At 42.5% G+C, this 21122-nt stretch overlaps 4 protein-coding genes across 4 annotated transcripts; 2 read left to right on the top strand and 2 right to left on the bottom strand.

Annotated features, from left to right (window-relative positions):
• Positions 1-212: 212 nt before the first annotated feature.
• LOC134181561 (uncharacterized) lies at positions 213-4875 on the bottom strand. The gene is made up of 7 exons (XM_062648832.1): positions 4755-4875; positions 4582-4665; positions 4381-4512; positions 4182-4313; positions 3972-4115; positions 3832-3887; positions 213-602 (listed from the first exon to the last, which is right to left on the bottom strand). The coding sequence occupies exons 1-7, from the start codon at positions 4873-4875 to the stop codon at positions 213-215; spliced, it is 1059 nt and encodes a 352-aa protein (XP_062504816.1).
• On the top strand, positions 4784-6886 carry LOC134181500 (uncharacterized). Its single transcript, XM_062648775.1, has 2 exons — positions 4784-5501; positions 5572-6886. Exons 1-2 carry the CDS (start codon positions 5499-5501, stop codon positions 6376-6378), a joined length of 810 nt encoding a protein of 269 aa, XP_062504759.1. The 5' UTR covers positions 4784-5498; the 3' UTR covers positions 6379-6886.
• Positions 6887-10204: 3318 nt separating this feature from the next.
• LOC134181560 (uncharacterized) lies at positions 10205-10684 on the bottom strand. Its single transcript, XM_062648831.1, has one exon. The coding sequence runs from the start codon at positions 10682-10684 to the stop codon at positions 10205-10207; it is 480 nt and encodes a 159-aa protein (XP_062504815.1).
• A 981-nt stretch (positions 10685-11665) lies between these two features.
• LOC134181559 (uncharacterized) lies at positions 11666-12086 on the top strand. The gene is made up of 2 exons (XM_062648830.1): positions 11666-11868; positions 11927-12086. Exons 1-2 carry the CDS (start codon positions 11666-11668, stop codon positions 12084-12086), a joined length of 363 nt encoding a protein of 120 aa, XP_062504814.1.
• Positions 12087-21122: the final 9036 nt, after the last annotated feature.

The raw sequence follows: 21122 nt of genomic DNA, 5'->3' as shown, positions 1-21122 counted from the left end.
GAAAAGGCATGACTGTATTTATAGCACATCCATGTTTAGTAGCAGTATACGTATTAATAGTTACACAGAACAAGTTCGCTAAAGCTGCTATACAAATGTGATCTCCCCACCCTTTACTTCTTACTCTACGAATATGTTTTAACCAACGGGCTTGTAAACGTTTACAACAGTGTTGAATTAGATCTATCTGGGCACCCTCTTCATCAGGAGCCTCAGTGTCTGCATTCGTCACATTTACTGGACGGAATAGATTCACTCACAAATTGACTATAGAAATCACTATGTTTCTCAAGATAGGATGCAGTCATTTCTTTAAGCTCAGTAACTCTTGCACTACAAGCACCATTACTTTCAAGCTGATACAATATGGCATGATACATACAGTTACCAACTCCAGGCACATCATGAATTAACAAGTGAGCATTAGAAGCACAAGTTTTCAAATGGGATAAAGCAGCACCTAGACTATGAGATGATGCAGACCCAACTGTCTGGAATCCTAACATTTCTTGAACATCTTCACAGACGGTGTTTGTTCTATCTTCTAGAGGTTGCTCAACATCAACACAGTCGCTGTCAATCAAAGTCCTGTCTCTCCGACTCTTAACACCACTCATTTATATATACATAGAGTACTGAGGATGATTACTTTGTGCATTATTATTATTATTGATTATTATTATGCATGCGCACGCTTCCAAAGCATTCAAAGATGATATTTGGTTCGTACTTGCTGTGTACATACAAACTACGTCACGTTACCTTTCATCACGTATGTTTACGTCATAGCAGCCCGTATAATCCAATATGGCAGCGAGATTTACGCGCCGCTGCCGTTGAAGACCTCATTCTGCATCGTCTGTAACTTCGCGCATCACCTACATTAGGAGAGACGCTTTCGAGGTTAGATAATTGAATAGTAGGGCTTCTTTTTGGGAACATTTCTGTTACGTTTTAAAAATATCAAGGAATTCGCCTTGTTCAACATGGAGTCGCGGGGTGTGCCACCTTCATTTAATTCATTTAATGAGCCGTCATTCACAGATCTATACAGTCACATTGTTACCGTATTTGGTGTCTAGAAAGAAGTAGTGAATTGACTATGACACTTTTGTGTCTTCCTCGTGGGAATGGAATCAGCAATGTGCATTTTGGAAATATTGAGAGTCTGTCAAACCCTCTCGGACCTTGAACACAAGCGTTGTATAGATCTGGTGAAAGAACTTCAGCCAGAAGAAGTTCTATCGATCGTGACGCATGAGGTACAGTGTCCACTGATAGGGACGTCATATCTATCCATCACGTAGTCAAAGATCGTTGATTGATCTTTGGAAGATGATTGAGAAATGTCTACTTTTGTGGGCGAAGAAGTACGATGGCTAGCGAATTTGAGATAATTCTGATCTACTGGTCGTGGTGAGCTTCTCTTACACCATCAATGCTTGTTTGAACTTTTCCTGTAGTTAATAATCCTGGCAAGGCGGAACTGAAGCAGTTGAAGCCAGTTCCAGCCCGTCCGATAACCTTTACTTGGTGTGGTATGTAACTAATGATATGACTTGGTAACAACGATGGTGCCGAAACACCGCGAGTGACCATCTGGAATTGAATAGTGTAATATAATAATAATAATGGTACCAAAAGCTTCGGCAGTACTCTTATCAAAGTTACCATTTATGAGAACTCACAAATTGAATTACAGTGCACAGTTGCGTTCTTCTTGATTCATTAGAGTTTTGAATCTTGCTGTTTGGCTTACACATCAGGATTTGAACAAACTCGTACAAAACGACAAGACAACTTTTCTCAGCAAAACGATGCTAGGCTAAGTAAGAATGAACGAATTCATATTTAGTGCAGTAATCCTTTCATAGTTATAGTTGCTTGTTTTCCAACACTTTGCATATCCTTATTCGTCTTATTTATGTAGCATTGTATTGTGGCAACACATGCTGCACAGCTCCTCGAAGAACGTCTTTTCCTGGCTTTTCCTCTTGGTTTGGTTAAATTATGAATTTACGATTCGATTCAACAACCGAGAAAGGGCAAGTTTATATACTTGGGTAAGTACACTAATTTAATTTCCTCTTCCTGACTAGGCAGGTCAACCTGACAAAGTAGCTACCCACGATTCTCGATGGTCGAAGGGGTGGAGGTAATCTGTTACGTGTAATATACAGCTGGAGAAGCTGTGGTATGATGACGAACTCTCGTGTCTCTATGCGATGTGCCCACTAACATTTCAGTTGAAGTTATGGAAGTGTAGGTGTAGAAGGAGAAATAGATTGAGAAATGACGACAGACTGTTTTTTAGTTGAATGACAAACAGAACGGCTTTGATGTGGCAGCGTATCCATAATCAAGAGATTCAATTCTACTGTTTAGTGCATCAAGCTTGATCAGCTTCTTTTCAATAATAAGGAACTAAGTAATAACTTATATTGTACTGCAGCACTCCTTTCAGAATCTGTGTAGCAAACACAAACAAATATACAAGACTGCAAAAACAGACTTGTTAAATTTTGTGTTGTATACGCTATACTGTATAAAGTTCTTCTAACTGTTACCAGCCTGTACATTTATAAACAACTTACATAGTCTCCCATCTTTCACCGAGTAGCTCTTGCTAGCTCGCCTCATTGCAAACTTCTCTGATTTCCTTAGTCCGTATGGATACTCTCCATTGACAATATACGCGACCAGTCTCACATATTGCTCCTTAAGCCCGGTTCACAGTACGACGCTGGCACAGCGTCCTGCGAGCGTCCTGGACGCTGACCAGGACGCTCACACGAGCGTCAGCGAAGACGCTGGCGCTATACCATTCACAGTATTGCGTCTGACGAGCGTCCGTCGCACAAAGAACACACTGCGACAGTGGTCTGGCGCTGCAAAGTAACCACGTGTGTACAATGTACTCGCGACAGACAGGGACGACGACATTTTGCTTTGGTTGCTGCTGCGCCGTAGTCCTAACCGTTCTATTTCATCCTTAGGTCTTGTAGTTTTTTGACTGAACTTGTCAAACGCATGGGGAAAACCACGCAGTGACGCACACGCTCAATGAAAACTTCCAGCGACGAATCAATGATCGATGCCATGTGAACGACTAGAATATCCCGGATACGTCCAGTTGCTCTAACCGACTTTCGATTGGTTGAAATGAGCACGTGATGTCATCGGACGCTGGTTCACTTCCGGCTAGGACGGTCGATTAGAACTTTTCTCTATTCCAGCGTCGGGGACGCTCGCCTAGCGTCGTGGGAGCGTCACAGACGCTGACGCTCGCTCATCGTCAGCGTCCAGGACGCTCGCAGGACGCCCGTGCTAGCGTCGTACTGTGAACCGGGCTTTATCCGTCGTGCGCGCCAATTTTGTATGGTTGGAGCATGCGTTCTTGCCGTATCTTTGATGTAGACAGTCTAGTAATATGTGTACGGGGGACACACAAAACACTAGGGATATCTGTGCGGGGAAACTTGTAGCCCAGAGAAACACATCACTGTAACAACGGCCATGAAAGTAACTGGATATGCAACAATACAAACAAATGCCATTTTTTTATCAGATTACATTTTACATTTAGAAACCTGTTTAGAATTGAATCCCAAACAACGCTATATCCTGTACCGATGTAGTGAGGATTTGGTCCATCTAACAAGGCAATGTAGTAGTTTTGTATGTCCCTTGCAAGTTCATGGTTGAAATTCTTTAGCTAAAATCTGAATGCACACCTCGTGCTAGAACAAGATCTGTGGACAAACAGTTCAGTACAAGTACCCAGCAGAAAATGAACTTCTAATATTTATATAGCTTACTAATTATCAGTACCTCCTGACGTCTCCTAGCTTCTCTAGTAGTCTGGATGGCATGGTAGCGGATTCCAACTACAAATCAATGAGGTGAGGACACTCTAATAATTACTATACTAATTTTACTGTAATTACGAGTGTGCTTCAGAGACTACGTACCTAGCCCAAACCCGATTTCTGGCACAGAGCACTTGCTTTCAAGGTTCTTGACCAGCCCTTCCAACTTCTCTTGCTCTCCCGCCGACGCAAATGTGGTGGCGATGGGGAAGTGTTTGCGCACTTCACTTCTGATGAATCGTTTGCCTAGATCAACATAGAGTGAATTAAAGACAGCGGAGGTTGTATTTTTGAACGTGCATGTACACTTACTGTGCATGTACTGGTTGTACAGCCAAGGACGGTGGGCTTTCAGAAACGCTTGCCGTTCCTTTGGTAGCTTGCCATAGAAGTTTGACATGCAATCGAAGTCCATTGGTGCTGATTCGCTTTTCTCTTGTACTTCTACATGCAAGAAGAAGCAATTTGTAGACCAGATATCTAGACAGACTACAGCCACTGATATGCCTACCCGTTATTTGTGTCTTCAGTTCTTCAATTCTCTCTATAAGTCTGAGTCTTGCCCCCATCTTTTTGACTCCAATTTCTACAAGTCTGGACTCTTCTGTCATTAGTTGCAGCGCTTCTCCATCAATGTCTTCATCTAGAACAACAGGGAGTGTGCAACTTTGTTCATTAGTGCCTCAAGCATGCAGTGACTGTGCAAACCCACCAATAAAACAAGCTGTGACAACTTCCTCACATCCAACTGTTCTTAGCCAAATAGCCGTTTCTTTCACAGACCAGGATCGAAAGTCTAAAGAAATGTCAATGCAAGGGCATGGGTGAACAATGGTTGCAATGTTGGTAAGTACAGTACTGGTGAGTAAATTTCTAGCAAATTACCTTTTTCTAGGGACATTTCTTTGTCTGTTGGCTGAATGAGGTCGATGACATCAATCTCTTGCTCTTCTGCAGCAACAGTTTGCTCATGGAGTTCGGTATCCTCTTCTGTGAAGGCAAGCATGGTGAAGTCTTTAACAAATGAGTATGTGAAGGCTGATATAGCTGGGAAGGTGACAAGCTGAACTGTCCTAACTGCCGGTTGAATCAAAGTTCCCGCTATTTATTATCTGTGTAATCTAACACTGCTTGATAGTGATTGGCTATCACAAGGATCAAAGGTTTGGGCTGACCGAGGTTCCCGTTCAGGTCCGCAGGCAGTATCTTGAAGCTGATTGGTTGACCAGGCAAGGTTGAAGCTGATTGGTCTGTTTTCGATCCTATTGCTGAAGTTGCTCCTAGGTAGTTCATATATATAGAGTGGCTTGGTTCAGTTATGCTTTGTCCTGCCAAATCACTGGGTAGTAATAGTTCTATACCCTAATTTACAGCTAAGTAGGTTACTCTCTGGGCTGCTATCTGCTGATTTTGACAAGACTCAGCTTTCTAATTGAAGGTAAACATTGTTATGACCATAGGATAGAGATTGGTGACAAAGGATCCGGATATGGCTGGTAAGAACAATTAGCAGTATCTTTGTTTATATAGATATCTAAATCTAAACGAGAGTTTGTCCAATGTTACAAGGATATTGATACATTGCCACCGACTGAAGTTGAAGATGAAGCTCATGGAGTAGCTCAGCACATGGTGTGTCAATATATATACTGTCTCATAGTTCTTGTACAATATGTCGCTTATGAACGTTACTGTTATATAGCTTTGGGCCAAGAGGTTGTCGAATGTTCATGATATGGTTGAAAAACACAACAAACCTGTTTTAGCGGGCAAAGTGCAACCTGATGATCGAGTGGCTGGTGAGTTCCTGGTGCGATTATTTCCACCTGGGTCAAGGGGGACAGTGAGCACTGCAGTTTGCAACAAGGTAGTCCTTCCAAGGTTTTGTGGCATGGTGGTTCGTTCTGCTGACACAGTAATGGCGTCATGTTTACCTAATGGTCACATTACAAACACTAATACAGGTACTTTAGTTGAGATCAGAAAAATTTTATCTGTTTGCTGTGGAGACTTGCACCAAGTAGCTATGGAAGCAGACACGTACAGAGAGTTGGGAGTGCACACTCAAACTGGGCTAAAGGCTGTTTGTGTACATCAAACAAAGGTCATCCTTCCTGCTACGTGTCTCATTCGTAAGACTATTTTATTACCTTTGCAAGAGGATGGAGGTCATCAACATTGTTATCTTGTTCTGGATTTCATGCGACCGTACCCAATCACAAGGAGTTTTTCAGTTATTGTGCCAATACATCTTAAAGTTCATGACATGGTTATGATCATGGGAGACAATGACCAGCAATGGTTTGGCCAAGTTGTGGATTGTAACTGTGTGGATCAGGAAAGGTCAATTAGAGTAGCTTTCTACATTCAAAGTCGAAGACGGCAGGAGTGTTATGAAAGAGAGAGTAGGCATGTGGACAAAGTTTCCAGAAGAAGTATCATTGGCCTTGCCAAAGGTACATGGACAAACAATGGCAAAGAATGGATTCCAGACAGTGCATGGCAGTAGCTTTATTCTTACAACAATTGCTGCATATGCTTATTGCTAGTCTATCTAGTGTGTGTGTGTGTGTGTGTGTGTCTGTGTCTGTGTCTGTGTGTGTCTGTGTGTGTCTGTGTGTCTGTGTGTGTCTGTGTGGTGTGCACATAGTATGATAGGTGCACATCTACTAGTAGTGCTATTGGCTAAACTTTCTAAACTTGGAAATGAAATAAAACAATTTAAATGTGGCAAAATTTAACGTTTCTGTCAGTCAGAATCCCACCCCAACACTTCTCCTGGTGTATCTGGCAGTGTTTCAACCTTTCTTATCTTCAAAGCCCTCGGACTTCCATCCACAGGCGGACAGAAAGGTGTGCTTAGATCCCAGAAGCCCGGAGGTGTTTTGGGAGGTGGACGGCATGGAGCTTTGTGACGAAGGCACTTCATCACCGCTACTCGTTGCTCTTCTGTTTGGAAGGAACGCACAAACTCTTCGCAACAAGGACACGTATGCTGTATCCACTTCCTTGATTCAGAGGGATTGTAGGTACCTTGCTTAGGCTTGGCTACACGGTAGGGCTTGCTGTATCTACAGACAATTTGTATTATTTGGTATGCAGCCTAACTATGATATAGATAGGCTAGTGACTGTATACACGCGCTGTATGTCTATTGCCGCGGAATCCCGCCATGCGTACATGACTGTGCACTAGTAGTAAGCCTACCGTCTGTACACGTATTTTATTTCTGCAGCTAACCTGGTGTCTTCAGTGCCAATGTAGAGTGGTCGAAACGTGCCGCCTTTGATGGTCTTATTAGTACTGTCATTTTCTTTTCCCGCCACGAAGCTAGAGCTGGCGTTGACAGCACTTGCGATCGGCCAATCGATTCGCCGTTTTGGGTGTAGATACACTTCTCGATCGCGAGGACAGATCCATCGTCCCGATGTGCTAGAAACGGTTTTTGATTTGTCCTAGAACAGAAGCTCGAGGTGAATCGTGGTTCATCTCTACGTGTAGATAGCATAGACCGGATGCTGAAAGACCTACTTGATTTCTTGCCATCGTTCAGGTAGCTTGCTCTTGTACTTTCGCGCGCTGTCTAGAGATAGTTGGTAGCAACTGCATTGGCTTTTGCTTGTGTTTTGAAGGTTACAGTGGGTTCTGTGGACTTCAGTCTACAGACTTGTCCGCAATGATGCAATGCTGCTACAAAGCGGAGAACAGTTGCATGAGGTCATCTCCGCTCTCTTCTATTGGTTTGCGATCTGTCTAGCTGCAGTGTACGCATCAAGTCGTGAGCTAGGAGGGTTTCAGAGGGTTTCAGATTCCCACACCTTGTGTTACATGGGTTTTTTGAACCGGAACCCAAAAAAACCACGGATTAACCTAGCTAGGTTACGTAGGTTTCGCGGCATATTCCCTGTGTTTAGGCATGGTCCTAACTTTAATCTTCGGTTATAAACTATTAGTTTTGTGAAAGTGTACATGAATTGCGGTGATCTTGGGAGCCGAAACAATGCGCTTGCTAGGAAATCTGAAACCTGTCTGTCCAGTCTCTTCAGATAGGTTTTAGTAATGCCCAACTTAACGTAGTTGTTCATTTAGGAGTTTAGCGACTGTATGGGAGTTTTACGTAATCTAAATCTGTTGAAGTACGTAGAACTATGCCGGAAGCGTACCGAGTACTTGCGCATGCGTGTTCAATCACACACTTCTCCGACAACCGCGCTAAATTTAAATGTTCTTTGCGACTGTACGTTGTACAACTGCCGCTGTAGCTACCAGCAGACTATGCAATAACTGTGTGAGATGGCAGGTCTTCATGCTACGGGTGCGTTCGAAACTTTTCTAGCCAACGAACGCCTAGAACTGTCAGCAAATTGAGCTTGCGCAAAGGCTCATACTTTCGATAAGCGTTTAAATAAGACTTAGAGTGGCGTTTCTACTCTGTAGTCTGTTCGAACATCATCAGTGCCTTCGGTTTTTTGGAGCTGCTCGCCAAGGAGGTCCTTGCAATCAGTTCCAAATGTCTTTTCTTCTGGTGTTTGCCAAGTCGATGGTCGTCACAAGTGCATTCTAAAACCAACAAGAAGGTCCACAACGGCCTCAGCAACTGTACCCGCCATTTCACTTCGGTAATCTCCGGGAATTTTTGTGTTTAACTTATGGCGTGACAGTTTCAACAATTCCAGCTCGCTAGGCAGAACTGCTAGAACTGTTCTGACAGTTTTAGAACTGTCAGAATGAAGAAGCACTAGCAGTGCAAACCCTGGGGCCGGTATGCACCTTGAAGGTAATTAGTCGCGCTATGACAGAATCGTATAATGTGAGTAATAATCACTCACAGAATGACGTAAATTTTGCTTCTGTCACTTTTTAAAGATTCATCACAATCTCAAATGGGCTTCTCAAACTTGAGTTCATGTGGAGTAGTTCCTGTCATGCATGTCACTGTACTAAGAGTAGTGAAAGGAAAACAAAGGCGCTGACCGGCGACTGATACGCGCCAAAAGAATATTTTGTTTGTTGGCCCGTGTAACAATGTACGCTACCAACCAACCACTGCACTGCGCAAACCGACTCTCGGGCTAATACCTGATGCTGCACCGCTTGTGTTTAGAGTGGCGAGCTTCGGTCGAACCGTCGTCCGCGCTGTTTCCGCCATCAGAGTCTTTAATTCCTCTAGAAGAATCGAAAAGTTTGACTGCTCGCACTCTAGTCGGACGCACTGGTGGATGACTGTTTAGCCATTTGGAGGGCAACAAATTTGACCTTGTGTCGGAGCGGCGCGAAAAGTAAGACTGAGTTGACGCGCCAACGTTAATTAGCGGCGGCTCACGTGGTGGAGTCAACCTCGTCTAGCTACATTAGACACCATCATATCAATTAATATATATATATATATATATATAGGCTTTTCTCTCAGTTATCGTGTATGTAAAACCCACTTGTTCTGTAATTTCTTCACAAGATGGTTTACAGTGCTTTCTTCGCATTTGGGTTTTTCTCATTTCCTTTTTCTTTTCTGACTTGCTTCCACCAGCTGCCAAACGCGTTGCACTGTCACTCTCAAAACATCTGTTTCTACGCAATCACCCCATAAAAACGCTCAAATTTAGACCGTGATATCGTGCTGTCAACTCTCAAGTATATACATACAGCTGTGGCCAAAAGTTGTCGGACACATGTCATGTTTTATGTAAATTGGTCATATTTGGTTAGAAATGCAGTTATAGCTCAGTAATAAATCCAATATAACAATTATAATTTGAGATAACAATATTTTTATTATAAAATGTCAATTATGCCCAAAACTAACAAAACAGTATCATTAAATATATGGAGTAACATGTAACGTAGGGAAAGACATCATTTGAGATAGGAATAACAGCAACAAATTAGCAATATCACAGCAATAATTGCTACTATTTTGTACACAGTTGCTTGGCACGGATCAGAGCTCATATCCTTGTCGGCATGCTGTTCACCAGGTTCTGTCACTTCTCAGGAGCTATCCTCTGCCACTCGTCTTGGAGTACAGCCTTCAGCTGGGCGTTGCTGGTCGGCTGGTGACGTTGGGCAGCTATTTTCAGGTCGCCTCACAGGTTCTCAATTGGGTTCATGTCTGGTGATTGCGGCAGCCAGTCTATCACCCGAACATTGTTGGTCTGAAACCATCGTTTTGTTGAGACTGAGGTGTGGCATGGAGCATTATCCTGCTGGAATGTGTAGTTCTGGCCAATCCGGGACATCTCACAAGCTGCAGGTAGCATTGTATCACGGAGAATAGCCTGATACTTCTCAGAGTTGATTGTTCCGTCACAGACAGTCACCCTTCCAACTCCAGAACTTCAACTGGAAACTGGATTCGTCAGACCATAACACACGGTTCCGCTGTCTTTGAGTCCATTTTTGTGCCTATGAGCCCAAGCCAGCCTCTTCCTCTTCTGGTCAGGTTTGATGAGTGGCTTCTTTCGGGCCTTGCATGACCTCAGACCATGGTCTAGCAACCTTCTGCAAGTTGTCCTGACGGAAGCAGTCACAGCACCACCATTAGTCCATTCTTGGTGCAATTTTACTGCTGTTTTCTTCCTGTCTCGCAAGCTCATCCTGCACAGGATCCTGTCGTCTCGAGCGGTGGTGACCCGTGGCCGTCCAGTGCGGCGCCTGTCCCTCACGCTACTGGTTTGACGGAGTTTCTGGAGCAAGGCTGCAACGCCAGCAGGAGATTTACGAACCCTGCGAGCAATCTGGCGACAGCTGAGACCCTCCTCATGCAGCACCTGGATCCTGATCCTCTCCGCCTTGGTGTAGTTCCGTGTCTTGGCCATCGTGAGCTTGGTATGAGTCAAATTGCTCAGAAACTTCTGCTAGACTTATAGCTACACTTGTGCAATAAAATTGTGGTTTTTAAAATATAGTTTTATAGGCTATTCTCTAAATGGCGACAAACACATCTGTAATGGAATACGTAGCTATTGGTCAAATAATTGCTATACCAAGTTCAAGTAATTTGTCATTCCTAAACCTGCTTAAAGGGAGGGTGACATGCAAAAATCGCAACCTATTTTATAACTTAGAAACGTTGCTTTGCCAGTCAAATGAATGCATGAATTTTTTAGAATTTTTAGCTAATGTTCTAAGGGCTAAAACGTAGGTTTTTTCGGTGACTATTGTCCACGCCTTCCGTCTTCCGATTAGTTTGAGGCGTGTACGTTGTGACATCACAAGTTGAACGGAAGTCGCGTAAGGCTTTTCCAGATAGAGGAAGAACATAGTCCAAGTCAATCTAGCATCGACTCTGCCAGCTTAGATTTGAGTTACAGCAGGTCGTCGTTGAATAGCAGTAGTTGCGACACATTTCAGGAGGAAATTATAGCTTCTGGAGACATTGTAGAGCCTTACCTGTACGAGCCTGTGGAAAGCGAAAACCACTCATCTTCTCACAGTCCGGCCAATGATGGCACGCAAAACGATGAAAGACTTCAGAATTTAGACTGGTAAGCATGATTGCAGTAGCTTCGTGATCGCTTTCCGCTTGTTTTTGCGAGTGTTTACACTTGACGTCTGTCGTCACGTGGCCGTACACCAGGAAACCAGAGAGTACAGGAATCGTTTGACAAGCTTATCTTTACCTTTAGTAGCCAATCATGATTCACTTATAGCAATATCATGTCTGGTCACGGCAGAAAAATGATGTATACCTTTTAGCGTCCTGATATACAGCTGCATGACGTCATACCTTTCACGTGCAACCTCGAGTACAAATAGTTGTGTTGAAATGAAGGTGCAGCTGTGGACAGTGCAAAGTTATGCCTACAGTAGATGAATGTGTGTGCTGTTGCGAGTATGACAACATTGAAAGGAAACTGGAAGAAAGTGTAACATCATGCAAGTGTATCACAGAGCACGAAGGATTTGAACCAGTCTGCCTGAATGTGTGGGTCCTTCAAACAGCGTACTTTCAATATCGGCAGGAGCATGGTCATGATGATGAAGATGAAACTCCACAGGAGTAAGTAGTTTTAGAATTTATTGTTGACTGTAAAAATCCAAAAGTATTGTGTTGCTAGGAGATACAGGTATATTGCATACCGTCAGTTTGTAAGATGGTGCTGGGAGTGGCTGGGAAAAAGAATTAGAGTTGTTTTGCCCAGTTGTGCTGTCACCAAGATTAGACATGCATTCCCGTCTACAGCTGCTTATGTTGGGTTTAGGTACCCACCAACATAGGTTTTTAGTATAACAATCATTTCTTGTGAACTGTCACATTCCTATCTGGTTATGTTGAGTGTAGTCTGCTGTATCTACTTTTGTGCTGTTGCACTGCTACATTCTTCACTGGTTTTTCATATAAGCTGCACATTGGCTCTGGTATATGTGGCTCTATTGGCATGAAATCCTCTTTTTGGCACTGCTGCACAGTTGCTTCAATAAGATCATCTACATATCCTGTACACATAGTGCAATCAATACAGGTGCTCCAGGAGCTAGTATGTTGCAATTCGTTGTACTTACCATAAGTGGGGTCAGTAGTGACCTTTCTCACAATATAGCCACCTTTCTTGTACTTTGGGAAGATAACTTCATACCTGGCTTTACCATTCTTTGCAGTAACAGCTTGCTCTCTTCCAGCATTTTCATTGTAATGCAATGCAGCCAGCTGTAGCCTAGTGAATGAATGTACCAATTATTGGCCAGCTATTAATTAATGACGTTTGTTTTTACCTACCTACACATCATACCAAGGTATGAGAAGGCAACAGATTTAGGAGCGAATTGGATGATCAAGCTGTGGAATGCTTCGAGTGATGAAGTCTGATATATTGGAGACAGCTTGGCAATATCTCCACAAAGTCTTTTGTTGGTCACTAGTGAACCCAGCTTCTCACTTGCCTTAGTGTCTGGGGAAAAGGCATACATAAGTGGTTGCAGTTATTTAGCATTTTACTTTTGTGTACAGTGCTACATTCATGCTTACACAGCAAAACGAATGTACATAAGAAGAAATGCAGTAGAACAAAGGGACGGATACTTACGGTGTTTGAACCATTTTCTATGCTGCCCTGCTCCAGTATATAAGAATGAGCACACTTAGGGAAGTGGCTACCATGGCTGTCATGAATATTGTGGACATGATTTTCCAAGGAGAGCCATTTCGATCGGATAATCTCACTTTCACCATTTGGTGTTGATGCTACACACCAATAGAGGTGATTTATAATGCTCTTTTCCCACTCACCAACTAATTGGCAATCTTTCTGCTTCGACATGGACTGTAATTTTTTTCGTACACCTATAACAAGAAATTTAATAAAAACTTGAAGTCATAACATTAGATATGGAAATTGGAGTTTTCTCACTTTTTGCAACATGCCATACATCGTATCTGTGTCTAATGTTGGGGTGGTTCTCTCTCATCCACTTCGCAATTTGTACATGTCTGTCAGTTACGAGCATGTCTATTGCAAGCTCTTCTTGTTGTAAAAACTCCATCAACCTTAAAAGACCTTCCTTTTCCATATGATAGCTTCCACCAACCTCGTTGCTCTGTGAAGTGAACATATAAGTTAACTGTATCTACAACGTGCTTTAAATTATATTTGATTTCAGCTTACCTGAATAAGTTTGAAGTTCACAACTTTATTGCAAGTTAGCTCAACCAGTGAGTAAGTCCCGTATTTTGCACAATGACCAGGACTGTCACATCGGCCATCTCCAGCAACCACTAAGGCTCCATTCCTTCTCTTGAGTGTCTCCAATAATGCTTTCTGATGCTGTTCCCAAGTCAAATTGACTGCTGGTTTCAGATACATTTCTTGGTGCCTGAAGAAGGTTCTCAAGGTTATCATCGAGCAATTGATGAATCCGAAGATCCTCAACACTTTTGCTGGTAGTGATCCTGCAAACAAAATTGCTGCTGATGTCAATATGTTTCCAGCTGGTGTTTTGCCAATGAATGGTTGACTCTCCCAAACACGTTGGTATTTGCAGCTACTGCACAATTGTGTGATTCGAAGAAACGAACCCTTGACCACTTTCTTGATGTTTGTCGCATGACTGTTGCAGACAGCACATGTAGTGAAGAGAAGTAACAGTGCCGATTCATATACAAGAAAACACATCTCCTTTGAAGGGCTAGGACATGCACTGCTAGAATCAGGAATCGGATCTTCCATGGACCTTGAGTTCAAAATTTTATTTCATCCAATTTGTTTGTGAACTAACAGGTATGTACTTACTGTTTGCTCCATTCATGCTCTGAGTTTTCATTGAAGTCCGGACCAGTGACATCAGCTTCCACTTCAGACAGATCAGATTCAAAGACAGGAGGTGGTCTGTCCTTGATAGGGGTGGAAAAGACTGGAGGTAACAGAAGCTCACACTGGACATTAGCATTGCACATCTGTACTTTTTCAACGGCCTGAATTCCTACAGGCAAGCATAAAAAATTGTGTTGTTATCATGTATACAATCACTTGATATGACATGTGGGTATAGCTCCAAAACTTAGTACATGCATGCATGTGTAATTCTCTAATTTGTACGTACATTCGCACAAGCGGTTAGTCAGTAATCAAACTATCCTGTCACTCACCCCTGGAGACAGTTTTTGGCTTTACTTGAACTCTGACATTTACTGTGGATCTGCGTGGAATATCCTGTAGGCATACTGCCTGTACACCAATATCTGCATGAGTTGCACTCTTCTCATTCTCATTGTCTTCACTGTCTTGCCAAGTAGATTCCATTTCTGTTTCTCTTTCCACAGGTGCTTTTGGAGTGCTGACAATTTTCTGTAGAAGCTGCAAAGTATACGCATAAAAATCAGTCTAGACTGCAGCGAAGCCTCGCTGTTGTGTTCACACTTCTAGCAACACGCCTACTGCAAATCACACGTTGAGGTGCATTCACAATGCAACACTTCTATCAATTGTCAATACGACGTTACACAATAGCTACATACCCTAGCTCTTTGTCTCTTCTCATATGCTCTCCTCTTGCTTGTCAACTCACTCTCGCCGCCAGTGGACGTTCGTTTCCGTGTTCGTTCCAAAGACATAGCTGACGATCCAGAGGCGCCTGTTCTCAAATTCGCTCTGACAAAATGCGTTGGAACGACGTCTGGCTTCAGGCGTGCTCGCCTGGCGATGCCAAAAGATGAGGCCAAAAGATGATCGGTTTCAAAACAGTCCTCTGTAAAGTGGTCGCTGCATAGAACCGAATACCGTGAAGGCCCATTCCATTTGTCTCTAGTCCTCTGTACTGCTTCTGTCCCTCGCTTTCGAAGAACTGGGTCTTGTGGGAAAGAAAACAAGCTGACTTGGTCGCTGTGTGAGTTAGAACAGCCAGCCGCAACACATCGCTTCACCATTGTAGACCTGATTTACTTCTGCGCGCGAGCAGTTTCCGTTCAACTTGTGATGTCACGACGGACACGCCTCAAAATTGCCGGAAGATGAAAGGCGGAGCCAAATAATAGCCAAAAGAACCCTCGTTTTAACCCTTAGAACATTAGCTAAAAATTCTAAAAAAATTCATGCATTCATTTGACTGGCAAAGCAACGTTTCTAAGTTATAAAATAGGTAGCGATTTTTGCATGTCCAGAGCAGCCAACTGTATTTTTGCCATCATGCCCTTATACCCAAAATGCTGCCTTTAGGACAGTACTTTGTGAGAAGTGAGTGAACTTCTAGCGTGCCTGTGTGACAAAATTTGGTGAGCTTTGGTGTGTCTTTCAGTAACTTTTGGCTCAAACAACCTTGTTATATCGATATATAATCGATATATAATCAGCAAGATATGACGGAAGATTTTCTACTCTGCCATGACGTGTCATTACATTTATAATCACTTACAGAATGACTTAAATTTTGCTTCTGTCGCTTTTTAATGATTCATCACAATTTCAAATGGGCTTCTCAAACTTGAGTTCATGTGAAGTAGTTTCTGTCATGCAGGTCACAATTCTGGACTGTCTAAAGTTTATTCCAACAGTAGATGCAATGTGTGCGGGAAAATTTCCAGATCTTGAGATCTCGGGCACTTACAAACATGGAACTTATACCTCTCGAACGCATGTGAGGAGGGGAGACTTGATGTATTTTATCAGGTAGAATGACGCTGAAATGCCCTTAAACCACCCCAGTCTGACATTCTGTTCTAGTTAACTGGTAGATTTCATTACCCTAATTTCGTTCCTAAGAAAACGTTAGACCGTCAATTACTTGTCTTTGACGCCTTCATCAGAGTCACATGCCGTGTTCACATTTGGGTTAGCAAACCCGGGTTTGCACTAATTAATCCTAACACCCTGCTCTGCTATCACGCGCAGATGTGTTCACACTTGCTGAGCTAACCCAAGTTGCGTCTAGTTAGTCTTAAGTAGGCTGTGTGAACTGTAACAGTAGTACTTGATCACAATCAATTGCTCGCGCTACACTACTCAATTCCCGCCAGAATTGAAATGTCTAACTCTTCAGAACGCGTTCCATCTCCAAGTTCTACTGCCTTCTCCGCGTTTCCTTCTTTCGACTTTAGCAGTTCAAGGGCTATGCGTTACCCTGACTTCCCTCTAACTCCATCATCATCAGCCATTAGTATGCAACTATCTAGTTCAGTAAGTATACCAGGTTGGCAAATGCGACAAAGTACATCTGCAATGCCTTTTAGGACTCCTTTCATTTGGAGACCATCAGGATTGCCTAGCATGTCATCAACGCAACCTGCAGCACTAGCACCAGTCAGCTACCCTCACAGTTACTGTGCCACACAGCAACAACAGCACTACCATCACCACCACCACCAACAGCAGCAACACGATCACGAGCAGCAGCAGCAGCAGCAGCAGCCTCAACCACACCAACATATGCAGAACCAGCACAAGCAACAACACCCAGACCTTAAACAATCTGCAAAGAGAAGAAAGATCGATACAAAAAGAGTCTCCACCATTTAGTGAAGCTGAAACTACTTCTTTACTTGACATATGGTCAAGCAGCAAAATCCACGATCAACTACGGAGACCAGGGTTGAAGAAGCCCATTTGGGATAACATTCAAGATGAGATGACAAAACTGGGTTTCACCAGAACAGGAGATCAGTACAAGCAAAAAATGAAATCTCTAGAAAAAGTACAAAGAAATCAAGACAAAGCTAAATCGTTCAGGAGAAAACAATGATAAATTATTTTTCATATTATGAGATTATTGACAGTGTAATGGGCACAAATCCCGTTATTTCACCACATTTTCAGTGCTCAGAATTAGTTTGCAAAGTTAGTCGGCCGTATGGCCGGTAATGCCAGAAGTTAGGCGGTCATTCAAATTTTTTACCGGTCGTCTAATTTAATTAGCAATCAAAAACCAAGAAACAAGAGTCAGTTGAATACACATATTACTAAGGAAGAAGGCATTAGTTTACAACATGAAAGCACCTAAAATTGCAGTAACTAACAAAACATAGCAAACCGTGAACTGCTTTTCTTTATAATGTTACAGTTTTACATCAAATTAAGCAATTTACTCTAACACCACACTATAAGCATATTTGTTCGAACATAGCTAGTTACTACAGATCTGAGATGATATTCTCACATCATGCAAGTTGTGCTACTGTGACCATATTTCACTCATCATTTCAAGATCCAAGAGTCCCAATCATCCAGAGATACCGACTGCTCTGCCTCACATATTGTTTCAGTTGCCTCATTGATCGCTGAAGTGTCTTGTTGTTGATGGATGGTCTCGCTGCTGCTGCTGCTGCATTCAATTTTCTTTTTCTTTTTTTTGGGATGACTTTCATGACGAGTTCTTCAACAGACTGACCACCATAACTGTACAGCAGCGCTTGAATCAAAATTTTCAAGTTCAGTTCCCTCAACACTGACCTCTAGCAGATCAGATAACGTCTTCTGACTAAGACTTGTTCTACGATCAGTTTTAATAAGTTTTAAGCGGGAGAAAAGGCGTTCTACTTTTGCAGTACTAAACGGTAGGCTGAAAAGAAGCTGCGCAATAGCAACTAAATTCTTAAATCGCGTGCAGTCATGTCCAAACGCCAAGCGGTACCAAACATGTTGATACCCATCTGTGTCCACTCGGAAGATATTGATGTGCATAGTCAAGCATCTCCTTGGCTTCTTCCTGAATTGCTGCTAGATCAGTAGCTTTGGCCTCGAGAGGAGCTCGGAAATTCTCAACTAGCATTGAAACAGCCTCTGTAAGCTGAAGAGAGAAAGACTCATCGGTTTTGTGTGAGTACCAGGCTTGTTTGTCCAAGAAAACCATAATAGCCCTCATAAGTTTTGTGTCTGACCAATGAAAGTCTTTCCTTCAATTCATCATCCAATTTTCTCAGATCACTTAAAGCTTGCTGTCTGCCGCTGTTCACAACAACATCATTGAGGTGATGTAATTCAATTCCTTGATACGTCATTTTGCCATCTGCACTTTCTAGTAGATTGTCCATGACATGTCTACTTGCAAACCAATTGGTAAGGGAGTTTCTTTCAACTGTTCCATGGCTTGTTGACTTTTGAGTACTGATTGAATTGCCTTAATGATATCAAGATCATCTCCCTGTAAAGACAAGCTTAGACTAGCGGCGGGATCTAAAATATCTATGTAATGGGCACAGGACAGAATTATTTTTGCTTGAGTCCACTTTGTCAAATAGCCTTTTAGACGCTGCCGATCAGGGCTTCTAAGACTAGCATCTTCGCAGAGGCTTGCTAGATGGTTCATGTAAGCCTATCGAGAACTCTGTGGAGTGCTCTTCACTTATGAACAATCCATCTGCTTCCTGATGCTCTCACTGGTAGGTTGCCACCTCTTGGAAAATTGTATACTTCTTTCAAATCGTTTACAATAGCCCTCAGTTCCCTACATTTCTTGGGAGGCTTGTTGTAAAGATAGTAGATCCTAAGAAGCATTTCATCTATTTCTTTAAATAATGGATTGGAGAGAGAGTCTCTGCTTGCAAGTTCTAGTCGATGGGCAAAACACCACATCCAGAAAATCCATGGCAGAACATTCTGAACTTTTGCTTTTAGTCCACTTATCTCTGAAATGTTTACAGCAGCACCATCAGTGCCCACACCAACAAGAATTGGCAAATTTTTGACTTGCAGCACATTTTCTGGATTCATCAAATCTCTTATACCCACATCTTTCAGAGCTTCTTGTGGTCAATCAAAGAGTCCAGCAGAATCAGCCTTAGACGGTTCCAGTACTTTGAAGTATCGACTTCGAGTTATTAGCTTTTCAGAGGTGTGATCACTCTCAGAATAGATTATTGCAAACAACTCATTCTCCACTTTTCCTTTGTCAGATGAACTGTCCATCAAGATGCTGGAGAAAGGTGCTGCCACTGTTTGTTTGAAATGCTGTCGCTGACTTTCAGCAATATAAATTAATGCACAAAGTGACTAGCTGCTACATCAGTTGAATATGTCTCTCCCAGCTCAACACCATGTCGTTTTTCAAGAGCACAGATAGATGGATATTTTACGAATGGTAAGTTTTCTTTTGGCAGAAAATAACATATTTCAAATTTCTTCATCATCCTTGCTTTGGTCTCCGGCTTCATCTTAAAACGTCTGGCAATCTCACTGTAATCCGTCACTGGCTCTCTCCTTTCTCTTGCTGTTTCTTTTCGCTTGTAGGACATTGCAGCTTGATGCTGAGCACTCCCAGCATGATCAATGACATTGTTGGTTCTGTGATTTCTTGACCCATCAATCCACGTTCTGGAGAAATGCTTAGTGCCACATACCTTAGATTGGTATGTTCGACACACCTCACACCACAAAATATCAACCATTGAAGGATTCTCTTTCATCACTTCACATTTAAGCCATGACATAGTTTGATAATCAGCTTCATGGCTTCTTTTCCACCCCATAAATGTTTCTTTTGATATATGACGTCTGCATGTGGTTGATGACACATTTTGACTTACTGGTGTTTTTGCAAGCTCTGGAATGGTTGTAATCAGATGACTATTTGTAATCTCCCTTTGGTCTTTCTGTACATGTTTGTTCTTGTTATTTAATAACCTGGAATCAAGATTTTGCTTGATCTTGGAAGACTTGCTTTCAGAACCCTTTGGCTTAGTAGCAGTGGCATCCATAGCACGTTGAGTTGTTCGAGAAGCATTGCCATATGCCGGCTTGTCACCATTTTGACTTCCTTGGGCTGCAGTGTGGTGTGAGTCAACAGGTAAGCCAGAATCTTCATGCATAGTTTCTACTGTAATATCCATGTTCGAAGGTATTGCACAAACCCTTGGGCTCTTAGAGGGTGGAATCCAGACAACGACCATGACTTTGGTTCAATTCTCTTTGACTTTCTTGACTTTCTAAGGGTTTTCATTACAACAATTCACTGCATTCTCATCATCACTGAAGCCAAAGGTAGATTCAAGTTTGTCAGAATCAGACTCATCGCAGCAATCAGAGGCAGGAATGTCACTTTTGGCATGGTAACTGAGATTAGTGGCTGATCTGGGTAGCAAAGGCACAAAGTGATTGAGTTGAACATTTCCCTTAAGAGTTGCTGGCTGAGTTGTGCTAGACCACATGATATATATATATATATATATATATATATATATATATATATATATATATATCATTATTTTAACTTGTTGCAGATTCCAAAGGTTGTACAATGGTATTCATAAAGTGGCGGATACGCTGGTTAACCTCAGAACAGTGCATGTTGATGGAACAACGAATTGCTGCAGGTGCACCATAGACTTGCACCATCCCACATCAACTTCCAAATTTCTTTGTCTCATTGCCCTCCTTCACCACAGCTAAAGCTAGACTGTCCTCAGTGCCCTTTTCCACTTCCTTTACGGCTTTGAACACGCTGTAACTCTCATCAGAAAGAAATGTGGCAATTAGTGAAGAAGGATTCACACCTAGACAAGAGGAACATTTTTCAATCAAAGCAGCTGCAATTGCCTGTGGCTTGTTGCAGAGCTGTTCTGCAACTTGCTGACGGAGTTGCTTGTGATTTTCTTCCTTTTTTGTCAAGGACATTGCAACAGCCCGAAGAAAGCAATTGCCATCAGCTCCCCCACACACAAGCTTATAGGTCACCGGGGCATCATTTGGGTAAAGAAACTGCGCAACTGGGTCCAGAGACATAACGCTCTAACAATGAATTGAAAGGCAAAAAGCAACGCGGAAGTTTCAACAGATGTTAGTATAACATAACCTCATTAACTACTCATGTTCCATGTACCATAGCAAATCTTTA

The sequence above is a fragment of the Corticium candelabrum genome, chromosome 6 (assembly GCF_963422355.1).
Source record: "Corticium candelabrum chromosome 6, ooCorCand1.1, whole genome shotgun sequence".
Lineage (NCBI taxonomy): Eukaryota > Metazoa > Porifera > Homoscleromorpha > Homosclerophorida > Plakinidae > Corticium > Corticium candelabrum.
The sequence above is the reverse complement of the archived record's forward strand: the minus strand, read 5'-3'. Positions and strand labels throughout refer to the sequence as shown.